This window comes from Triturus cristatus, chromosome 6 (assembly GCF_964204655.1).
Source record: "Triturus cristatus chromosome 6, aTriCri1.1, whole genome shotgun sequence".
Taxonomy (NCBI): domain Eukaryota; kingdom Metazoa; phylum Chordata; class Amphibia; order Caudata; family Salamandridae; genus Triturus; species Triturus cristatus.
Genome location: NC_140589.1, coordinates 89,953,753 through 89,966,227, shown reverse-complemented (window position 1 = coordinate 89,966,227; position 12,475 = coordinate 89,953,753). Strand labels below are relative to the sequence as shown.

The window sequence follows — 12,475 nt, the reverse complement described above, 5'->3', positions numbered from 1 at the left end:
GGCGCATTTCAGCGCTTTCCGAACTGGCGCATTTGAAGGTGCGGTCATTTGTGATGTACACAAAAGCGGCTTAGTGAAAAAGAATTTGGCCAAAATCACACAGTGCGGAAGCTGAGACGCCGTGATTAAGCTCGGATTTTTATTTTCACACTGCAATTCAACTTGCCCAATCTCTCAGCATGCTGTGGCGAGGGCGGGGGAGCGCATTCCAGGCGGGGGAGCGGACCCTTTGAAGTATGATGCCGAGGGCGCCAGTGGGCTGAAGTGCTCCCAAAAGGGGATTGCATGGCGGCACGATGCACGTGATTGTGCGCATGCTCGTCATGCAATCCCCTTTTGGGAGCACTTTGAAATGCCCCTCTTACTAGAGTCTCGCATAGCGATTGCGTAAACGCAATAGCTAGGCGAGACCTAAAATATACTGTTTAAAATATTTCTCCACTAAAACATTTCTAGAGCCATTGCAGGTCAAGACAAAAACGTGTGCAGTCTTCTCTATCCAAACCTGGCATGTGACTAAAATTAAATGGCTGGTGAGTTTCACTAGCCACAGTGGCTGTTTGTAGGGAGGAGTTCTGAAATCACTTGGTGGGAAACACATGTATAAAAAGTCGTTTGTGACTAGAAATATAGACTTATTAGGGGTCCCCAGGATGCAGTATTCAAGCACTGTTGTAGAAGAGGAATTACCATTTATACAATTAGGGTTTTGCTCTGCGCAGGAACTATTTTTATGCCCATGAAACCTTGCAGCTATGACATAAGCCTTATGGAAATTTCAGTAATTAAAGGCTCAGTTATACTTAAACAGACTCTCTATTTTCCCCTTTGTAATGTGTTGGGCATTGCCTGACAACCTAGTGCCCTAGCCTATTAAAGAATTGCTTATTATGTTGTACACAAAGATGGCCTATGAGAGTGGAGGTAGTATGGGAACTTGACAAAGTCAAGAGAAGAGGCAGACAGCACACTTCTTGGCCCTTTAGGATTTTGTGATGTTATTGACTGGGAGAACTGTACATCTGGTATGGTTAACATCATATTTTGACTGCAAAGACAAGGTTCAGTTTAAGTAGACACCTTAGAAAGCCCAAAATGTTGGAAGACACTCTTGGCGAAAGTAATAATTTGGTGATGAAAATCAGTCCGGGCAAGTGAGTGGGAACTCAAAAGATGGAGGGATAGATTTAGGACAGATGAAAACGGAAGTGCGGTCAGTTGAGGCCAGAAGCAGAATCTTCGGGTAGGTACAAATTGTTCTAATACATTTATTCCTTAATGTGGATCTGTAAAAACACAATTTTTTCAGTGATCTCAAGATTCTTCAAGCATTTTTAGTTATAACCAATTATCATTGGCACACGCCATAGCTGATGCTGCAGGACCAGATGTGTGCAAAGGGTCACACACAACCATATGGAAATGTACATGGTAAGATGGATGTTTGGACAGGGAGGCGGCAATACTGTCTTAGTGTGTCCTGATCCAATGGCTGCTGTGAACCATGTATAAGCATCACTCTTCCAATCACTGCTGGTAAAGAAGGACGGTTTGGGTGATGGTGATGAAGTCAATGGAAATGTCTAAAAGAGTAGCAGCCACATGTGTGCTTTGTCTCTGGAGGTAAGAACTAAGAACATTTGGATGAACAGATTAGGTCCACACACTAGGCAGTGGGGTTCAAGGAATGCTTACCAGTTGCAAGAAACAACTCTTGAAAACCATGGTCATGCAAGTAACACACGAGAAACTTCTGAAAGAGACTGGAATCCCGGTCAGTATTTGGTTTCTTCAGGATGGTGTAATGCTAGCAAGCGCCAGCTTCTCGGAGACTGTGCCAATGACAGTTGCGGCATTAGTGGATTGATATTCCTACGTTCATGACGTTGGTGTTGCAAGTGCCAGTGGAGGCAATATTTGTTTCAGGAAAACAAATCTTATCGACTTCTTCATCATGGCCAGATGTCAATTCCCATAGCAGCAAAAGGCTAGGAGGTGGCTGCGACACTAAACAGTGTGGTATATGGGTATGTCTGGCATATGGGTTACTTTGTCCAAAACGTTCCAATTGCCTGCTTTGCCTCCTTTCGTAAGTACTTCATACATCCTCAAGGGCTTCTGGTCTCAATGCCTTAATTGTAAAACTGCTGATATTCAAGCTCCGCATGCACTTTGCGAGCAGGGACTGTCTGTTCTCCTCACTGCAACGTCTCACAGTGACAATGCGCTTTCAGAAAAGAGAGTGAACAGTCACTGTCAGATGTCACACTTTCAGAAAAAGGGAGTGCGTGCACTGTGAGACATTGCAGCGAGGAGAACAGTCATTCTCCATTCGTGAAGTGCATGTGGAGCGTGAATATCAGCAGTTTGACAATTAAGGCATTGAGACCAGAAGCGCTTGAGGATCTATGAAGTAGACCTGTTGTACCTACATAGGCAGGCAATTGGAGCGTTTGGACGATGCAATTCATACACCATACACACCAATACACCACATTGTGGAGTGTCAACAGGATGAATACGTACAGAGGAGACCCTATGAATAGTTTGGGATCATAACGTCGACAATCCCCCCCCAATTGGTTGTCATTGACGATTACCGAATGAAGGGATTGTTGAGTCAGTTGGTCTACCCTTTCCCCTCTATGGTGTTTAGATTAACATATAATAACCATTGGTTTTTATACCTTACATTGTATATTACAAGTTGTAAATGTGATCACTATGTGAGCACTGCGTCATCTGCACTTTATTCACTCGTATCACTCTGTACATCACATGGATGGACTGGAAACAGTTGCGTCACAAACTCAGATTTGCTTTCTAATATAATTCAGTTGGAAAAGAACTGCATTACTAATTTGTTTTGGATTCCTCTAATGTACAGGTGAGGTTTCCCTATCCAATTGAGTGTGATGTGACCTTTTGTTGGGTAAATCAGTTTTAGTTCAAACAGAGTATACAGAGTTCCAAATTGTACCCTATATGAATTAATGAGAGAATTTGTAGAGCGCACAGCTACTGTGAGTGTGTTCCGGCGCTAGGTTAACTGCACTGTGAGGAATATGACAACTAGTCCTGGAATAAGTAAGTTTTTATTTGTTTGCAGAATACTTTTTTGTCTGCAATGCATTTGAGGGGAAGCAGTAGCTTGTTCCAGTACCAGTACTGAACATGCGAAACCGTCCCATTATTTCTTTTTTTTTTTTTTTTAACAGGGATAACTAGTAGATGTGCTGATTGTGAATGAAGGGCTCTATGAGGGCAATAATTAGCAAGTCTCTTTTGAAGATAAGAGGGGATCGGTTTTGTAGATGGCTGAGTGGGCTATCGATAGTGCCTTAAAAATTATTCGTTTTTACGTCTCACCTGACCCAGCGCATGCGCTGGTCTGGCGAGACTTTTTGCGAGGGCTACAAAAAGTGCTACCATGGCCAGCCTAGAGCTACAGTGCATTCCGCGCGCGTGCGCGCTTGATCGCTATTACTTACACTTTCGCGGCCGCACGGCCGCTTTGATGTTCTCCGTGAGCCATTCTGTTAATGGTTGCACCTGTGCTTTAGATTAAACATCTAGGGCTAAAGTCGGGTGCTGAGATTGCTTCAAAAGTAAAGAAATAGACAATTCTTTACTTTCAAAGCAATCTCGGCACCCGACTTTAGCTTAAGATGTTTAAGCTAAAGCACGGGTGCCGCCATTTGTCTTGCCACCTGGCCCCTTGCAGTTCCCTCTCCTTTGTCAGAAGGGCAAATCCCTAGTTGCTCAATGCCTAGTCCCCTCCTCAAGGTTGCTAAATGGATCGGTAGCCTATTCGAATACAAATGTGCTATCTTTTAATAACCTGTCTAAACTTTTTTGATAAACCGTTGCTGACAGTATGGAGAAGGCAATGGGAGGTGTCCACCGAGAAAAGTTTTACATTTAAAGGTGCATTCATCCACAAAACTGCTCCCATACTAAGAAGGCCTCTCACTCCCCTCGCTATGTCTTGCTTGGTGTCCTAAGTAGGTCGCTCACATTAAAAACAAGCATTGGCATAGCCAATAGGTCTCGCTTTTGGGACCTTATAAGTATTTAGTTATGCAGCACAATATCCTTGGTGCAACAACAACTGTTGCATGGCTAAACACTTATAAGGTCCCAAAGGCGAGACCTATTGACTATGCCAATGCTTGTTTCACTGGTAACCAGTGAAAGTTTTACGATAAGGAGTCAGAGAAGTGTGTTTTCGGAGTGTGAATAGCAATCGTATGGCCATATTTTTATTTTTTGTAGTCTCTGCGTCTAATAACTAGGAATGCCTATGTACAGGGCATTCACATAATCCAATCTGGGCAGAATCAGTGACTGTACCACCATCTTCCGAGTGTCCCATGGGAGGAGTTTGAGAAATGTTCTTAGCATTCTCAGGATCCATCACGATTTATTTTTATTACTGCTTCGTTCTGGGGTTTGAACGATATCTGGGTGTCTATCAGTACTCCTAAGTTTCTGGCCATTGCCATTGTGGGGGGAAAGCGGGGGAATCACAACTGGATGGCCAGGCCTTTAACCAACCGGCTAAGGGGTCCGTACTGAAAAGCAGGATCTCGGTTTTGTTGGGGTTGCACTGCAGCAAGTTGGAGTTTAGCCATCCCATTACTTCTGTCATGCACGCTGAAAATGTAGCTGTGGCCTTCTCGTCAGTCTTGTTATATGTCAAAAGCAGTTGGGTATCGTCAGCATAGGAGACTATCTGAACAGTAAAATATTCGATTAGATATGCTAAGGGTGTCATATAGATGTTAAATAGAGTGGTGCTCAGGGCCGAGCCCTGAGGCATGCCGAATTTGATGGTTTTGGCTTCTGAGAGAAATGGCTTGAGTGACAATGCTCGTTCCCTGTGTTCGAGGAAGGATTTTAGACAGGTTAGGGTTTGTCCTTCAATTCACATGTAAGCGAGACGCTGAATTAAGATTTCATGTGAGATTGTATTGAATGCTGCTGATAAGTCAAAAAGGATTGGAGCAGCAATGTATCCTTTATCTAATGCAAATTTTATAGAGCCTGTGATTTCCATCAGTGCGGACTCTGTACTGTGGAGGGGTCTGAACCCAGACTGAGAGGGTGGAGGAGGTTAGAAGATTTTAGAAAGGACATCAGTTGTGTATGGACTGCTTTTTCGATTATTTTTGAGGATCCCGGTAGCAGGGATAGAAGTCTAAAATTTGAAAGAATTTCTGGATCAGCATTTGTTTCTTGAGCAATGGCAGGACATTTACCTTTTTCCATTCAACCGGTATGGTACCAGAATTCAGGGAGGAGGTGAAAAGCTCCTAATAGATGGGAGCGATGGCAGCTGCTAATGATCTCATGATTTGGGGTGGAAGGGGATAATGTGGAGATTCTAATTTAATTTTGGAGATTGAGTTCTCCAGTTCCTGAATGGTAGGGGCTTTAAATTGACTTTATTTGACCTGCACCACAAAAAATGGGGGGCTGATAACAGACCGAGGAAGAGTTGTGTCTCTTGATATTAAGTTGTCCTTTATTTTTAGGCCTCGCCTAGCTATTGCGTTTACGCAATGGCTATGCGAGACTCTAGTAAGGGGCATTTCAAAGTGCTCCCAAAAGTGGATTGCATGGCGAGCACGCGCACAATCATGTGCATCATGCCGCCATGCAATCCGTTTGGGGAAGCGCTTCAGCCCACTGGCGCCCTCGGCATCATACTTCAAAGGGTCCGCTCCCCCGCCTGGAATGCGCTCCCCCGCCCCCACCAATCGCGCGCGCCGCGGTCCACCGCGTCTCGCCGTGACAAATTTGCTTTCACTTTCGCGCGGCGGGTGCTCGTTCGCGTCCGCCGCGCGAAAGTGAGAGCGTTTGCGAAATATTTTTTCCGCTCTTAAATTCCCTTCTATTCGTCACTTTCTCTCTTTAATTATTTGATTCACTACTCCTCTTCCTCCTTCTTCGCGTTCTCCTCTCCTTCTTTTGTCTCCTGTATTTTTGTTTTTTTCTTCTCTTTAAACTGCCTGTTCTCAATCTGCGTCCTCTTGCTTGTTTCTTGACCTGTTTTCCATCTTTTCTTCATCCTTGGGTTTTCTTTCTTTGATGTCTAGGGTGTATTCATAGTCCCGCGTTCCAGTATTTTTTTGCAGACATCATTTCGCTTCTTCTCTTCTTCTTCCCCCTTTCCTGACTTTGACTCCGTTTCTCACAATGTAGATCAAAGCTCACCGTTCACCACACCCTGTGTGTTCGCATCTTTTTATCAAGCCGCATTTTTTTTCTCCATAAATATATCCTCTCTCATGAAACACGCAGTTCTTTTTCCAGTGCAGTTACAATGCGAATGTGTTCCCCGTGCAGCTTCATCTTAAAATGTAAATGCCAGCTCTTAAGCACATTATGTAAACTTTGGTCCGTTTTCACATTTAATTGGGTTTTTAAAGAGTGCCGTGACTCATGGTAGCGCGTTTCGTGTTCTTGGCTCTTTGAATTAAAACTTGTGTTATAATTCCTGAACATTACGAGAAATGACAGAAGTGGTGTTTGCATCGTTCGTAAAAAGTAAAATTGTTGTCTCCTAATATGCAAGTACAATAGGGTCAAATTAGACAATTCATTCAAGGTTTGTGTGTGTTCCCGGGCCCATTCATCGGCCTTCCCTCGGGGGCCTTTACTGCTGTAAATGTCGGCATTTATAATAAAATACAGCTAGACATAATCCGTATAAAGCAACTGTTCATTATCAGGGGACTCGTAATATTTTAACTGCAGTCCCTTGATTACCTTTAAATGTGTATGAGAGCGAGAGAGGCTGGGAATTTATCTCACGGGACAGAAAAAAAGGCGACATGAAGGGTGATCTATCTAATAAAGGTGGTGTACACTGAATATTTATTTATTCGCAATTTTACGTATAAAATAATTCTTTTCACTGAAAGACAGACTTTTTTCAATACATATTTACTAAAGAGATGCAAACATTTGATCACAGGGTTGTCTTGCATTAAAATTTTGCATGATTTTAAACACATTTGGTAGCCGGTAGGAGCACTGTGCAAGGTGCGCAAAATGTACTAATAACTCGTTCTATAGTTCGGTTTTGAAAGCTGGTCTTTTGAATGAACAAGTACAAAACCAATCTATAAATCACATTCTTTCGAAAATATTGTGCAGTGTTTTAATTTCAACGGTAAACACATATCACTATATTGTCTGAAAGTTCAAAAATAAAGAAATATGTTTACAGAAAGGACACGAGAAAGGTGAGGGGGTGGGGATAGGTAGATAGATAAACAGACAGATGGACACATAGATCGATAGAGGGAAGAACAAAGCATAAATGTTTGTGAAGGAAGGATAAGCGTGTTTCTATTCCCCCAATTTTTGGCGCTTACGTCATTTGAAATTACTTGATTGGCATGTGTTTTGCCTCGATATTGAAACGTACTCATATCTTTTAAATAGGAGAGATTTCATGAAATGATGGACAGATAATGAGAGAGAAAATAAAACAAGCATTTGCAATGCAATAGGTCTCGCATTTACGCGAGTTTGAGCTATTGACATTGCAAATGACTGCCTTTTATTAAGTTTTAAAAACAGATAAATGCATTGTCATTTGCAATGTCAATAGCTCAAACTCGCGTAAATGCGAGACCTATTGCATTGCAAATGATTGTTTGTATTTTGTCCTCAAAATAATTAGTCTGATTTACACAGAGAGAAACAATAGTCTCAAGAGGGGGAGCGGGATGTTTGGGGTCTGTGAAATCAGATACAATATTAAATATTTCCTTTGCGTTATTGTTAGCTTTTACAATTGTGTTAGTATCAAAAGTGCGTTATGCGGCTTTTAGATTGCCATGGTATATACTAATCAAAACCAAAGGGGATGATGAACGGAGTGTTGAACATTGCAAGCACTCACCCCCAGTCAACTGATCTGGGTTTAATCCATTATCATTCTTTAGCTCACTCCGCCACCCCAGATCAGACAAGCCTACAACAGGACACCAAAGAAGGAAATTTGGAACCTTCAAAGGTTATAGAATCACTCAGCAAGAGCCTCATTAAACATATAAAAAAAGACTGCCTTAGCAAACCTTGTAAGAGATTAACTGGTACCAAGTGGTACAAAGGATTGCATTCATGGTCTGTTCGGTCCACAAACCCTTCGAGCCACGGGACAAGAATATTTACAGTACCTAGCACTCCACTACACACCCACAATTCAGCCTTAGCTCAGCTAAGCCAAATCTGATATCGCAAGTAAGGTTCAATCGAAGAAAACACTGGGAAAGAGCACAGGTATACAAATAATGTCCCTAGGGTTCTTTAAACCCTCATCTGAGGAACTAACACAGTCTGCAGGCAGTCAATAGAGCTCCAAAAAACACCCCTCCTCTAGAAGGCTTTGCCGACCTGTTAAGTCATCTCTGAAACCACACTACTTTTGAGCCTTTACTAAAGGGCCAAGGAACCTCCAAGTATGACATTCAGAATGCCATGTATTTCCTTTTGTGAAGACATGAGCAGCCATCCCAAGGCCAAAGATACCACCTTTGACTTTTGGAATGAGACTTTCCACATGTGCTATAATAGGTATTGAAAGTTCAATGCTGGATATTACTGTGGCCAGTCACACAAGACACGACTCAGGGAATTATAACTTCTATTTGTCTGATGGTCATGGTTTTCTTATGATGTGTCTTTTCATATTACTGGCCAGTGATGTCACAAGTTTCATTTCGGGGTTAAGTCCATCTTTGGCACCCAGTAGAGAAGTGGCGCCTGCCCTACTGAATACATATTGGGTTGCAACGGTCTTTGTCTGGGTTAGGTTTATATTTAAGTGTTTTGTGCTAGGCAGGCTAGAATGCTGATTTTATGTTGTGGCATACTGAGTCTTGGAGTACATTTCTTTTGTGTATCTATTGTAAGAAGGCAAGTGTGTTTGCCTGAAGGTCACAGTTGTCCATCTCATCCTGAGGCTGTGTTCTGTCACAAGGTACCATCTTAGGATTCTGGAGGATCTCAGAAATTGCCTGGAGACTATGCAAGTAAGGGACACTTACCTTTGTATGTGAGCTACCTATACTGTTGTGCATGCAATGCTTCTGCTACCACAGTGAATGTGCCTCTACACTGAACAGCCTGCCTCTGTTGGCCTTACCTACAGCTATACAAGTACCCTGCAAAACAGGGGTATTTCAGACAAGGAACCAGCCAATTAGGCTGTAATTGTAACAAACAACAAATACTCACGATAGAAGTCTTCCCTTCTTTCTTTTCAATCACTGTAACAAAGAGAGAACAAGGGTTAGTTTTGAGATTATTAATGGATACTGCCTAGACAGAATTATGTATATATGTTCACAGAAACTAGTGTAGTCAAACGTTTTGGGGTTCCAAACTATCAAAAACTAGCAGATGCATTACAAAGGACATGTTCTTCGATTTAACACTATTTTTTCACAGGTTTTCTCTAGCTTTGGCATGACGGGTTTACAGATTTGGTTATGCTACATTTGAATATACTATTTTTGCCTTAGTGCATTGGCAAATCAGGCCAACTCCAACCCCCTCAACATTACAAAGGCCTTAACCCTGCTACTCCCTCACTCCTGTGCTCTTGGTAGGGAGCCACTCATCGCTTTCCTGCCATCTGTTTTCCTTTTAACAGCTTCTTCCAGGATGAAGAGGTTAAGGATGAAGGTCAAAAACGTTGCCGCTCTGCCCCGTCACATCTTCTGTAAACCTTTCCCACCTACTGCCTGTCCCTTTTATTCCAAGGGTTTAACAAATCTCACCTGCACAAGTAGGTTGTGCTTCCTCACCCTTCTAAGTGGAACACTACAGACTCAAATAATGAAGTGCCTGAATTTTATGAGGGGTCTTGGTTCTGATTGGTGACCACAGACCTCTTACTGAGGTGTCTGAATTCACTATGGTTGTGCATGGACTGTTTCTGGGTAGTACAGCAGAGATATCTATTGAGGATCAGGGAATTTTCTAGGGTTGCGCCTTCACTTCTATGTGGAACTCAATAGATCCTCTACCAAGGCTTGTGAAATTTACTGGGTTTGACCCTTCACTGCTTCGGTTGGCACATGATAGAGCCCCTACTGACGTGTCTGAATCTACTTGGGTTATTTCTTCACCACTTCTGGATAGTAAACTACAGACTTGGGTGCCTGTGCATTGCACTTCCACTGCTTGTGAATGGTAAAACGTAAAGTAACCCTCTACTGAAGCACCTGCGAGTTGTGTGTTCTCCGCTACTGAATGGTATATCATACACTCTCTACAGACATGTCTGCAGAATTCGTGGAGTCCTCTCCATGGGCTCCAGTAGTCCCAAATGCTGATGTTACTAGATTGTCAGTGCTCATAACTGGACTCCTGAATGACCCAAGTCCCGACTGCATTTTAGTTATTTGGTCCCGGAGGATGGGAAACTTGATAAGGTAACTTAAAGATGTATTCGCAATAGCACAATATCCTTCCCGCTTATCTTTGCTACACATCATGCTAAGGTACAGTGTCCAAATCACAAACGCAACACCATAATTCTTCACATACAGAGCACAAACACACACACCAACAACTATGCACAGCAGAGAAGCCCATTTACTCAACCACCTGAAAGTACACTGCACCTCGCAAAGGGTAGAAAGGGGCAATTTAAATGCAATGCAACACAAAAATATTTTTGGGACGCCTCCATCGCCGTGTATTATACGGTAAACCCATGTATATCAATGTCATCAGAGGAATTAGGGGCAACAAACTGCAGACGCCAACACCCATTCCCAAGAAGTCTCCTGTGCATTCAGCACAAAACTAAATCAAACTGTGAGACTTTAAAGCCCTCACAATGGAAGGGAATTGTGGAATTGTTACGGTATGGTGATCTTCAAAACAGTACAGTTTTGTTGGACTGAATGGATCAATGTCATAACTAAGCAAACCAATAGCAATAAATCCCTAACCATAACCAATTTACTACCACTTTTATTTTGTTTGTTACCACTGCTCCTCTTCTCTGATTAAAACCCCACTGAGTCTCTCTCAACTCTCCTTCTCCCTCATACTGCTGAAGGTTATACAAAGTATGGTTCACTTATTTTTTCCATAGAACTGCAGTTCTGGGTTAGGTATTTGAAATGTTCATATAATGCAGACTGAATGGTAATTCTGTTTATGTAAATATGTAAAGGTTATTTAGAAAATTAAACCAAAAGAGGATCCTTATTACAAACCGAAGAGACATATTTCCTCTCCTCCTTTCTAGCTTGCAAATTTCTAATCACTAAGAGCTATAACTCCAGGGCTCTTCTTTCCGATGGAACCTATAATTTGCGGTTTCATTTTTGCTCCAACTCCTCAAAGGTGTTCACATTGTTCTCCTGAACCAGATAACTCGTGCTGTTCATTCACATTGAGAGCTATAGCTCTAGTCCACCAATCTCTTGAAAAAGCCAAAGAGCCGCAATGATATGGTTACATTTTCCAGTCCTTGCCCATTTCTGCCCGATTTGCAACTTTCAAAATAATTGCCACCTATGTAAAAAAGAATAACTGTTCTAAACCTGCCTTTCACTAAGACTACAAGGTATTGATGATCCGCAATCAAAAACTGGACCAGGCAAATACTAGTAAATGTAAAATTAAAGATAGACAAGCACTTTACCTTTAGTCTCACAGATTTAAGAAGCTGCAAGGTCAGCCTCCCACAACAGCAGTACACACAGCACGGTGTGATTTTAAGTTGAAGCAACTAAATCCCCAAAGACATGTCCAATATAGAGTGAACATACCCTGGGTAGTAAATGGTAGCCCCTACTTTTAAAATTCCACTACGGACCGTGCACCTCACCGCGGAAAGGCTGACTGCCATGCCCGATATTAATATGAACTGTTGGTGTGATCTTAAAATGCACTGGGTGGGTTATTTTTAAAGCATAAAAACTAATCACTAATGGAAAAGCTCCATTGCTAAAATGCTGAAATTGGCAGTCTTCTATCAATACCGCTCATAGCATGGTAACAACCACTTACTAGATCTTTAGCCGGGGACAGAAACCACTATTCTAAACAAAGCAGAAGTCCAGCACACAGCATTGGTGGCCACAAATTTGTGCTTAAACTAATGGATATATCAGTGGCCTCTGGTGTCGTAGTATAGTGGCTGTTCACTTTCAAAGGATGGGCAAAGCAGAAGAACATTTACAACCTGGTTCTCCACCCCCACACACGCTAAACTTGGATCCTTCCTCATCAAAACAGTAAATAGCTACTACACTGTGGCCCCAGGAACAGTGCTCTCGATGACCATCATCACCAGCTCCCACATGTACGCGGGCAGCAATGGACTCCATTTCAGCCGACAGGAAGGTTCTGTGCACAGACACCAAGGGGTGAACTATGTGAAAAACTTTTAACATCAGACTAGCTGAAAAGAGACAAGACCTAAATTCTGTTT

At 42.4% G+C, this 12,475-nt stretch overlaps 1 protein-coding gene across 1 annotated transcript in view; it reads right to left on the bottom strand.

The window, feature by feature from the left end:
• The window catches only part of MRPS18A (mitochondrial ribosomal protein S18A), a 153,657-nt gene that overhangs the window by 104,458 nt on the left and 36,724 nt on the right, over window positions 1-12,475 (bottom strand). Inside the window, exon 2 of the mRNA XM_085610266.1 lies at window positions 9,256-9,287. Within this exon, the coding sequence (XP_085466392.1) occupies window positions 9,256-9,287 (32 nt within the window). The remainder of the gene's footprint in view (window positions 1-9,255; window positions 9,288-12,475) is intronic.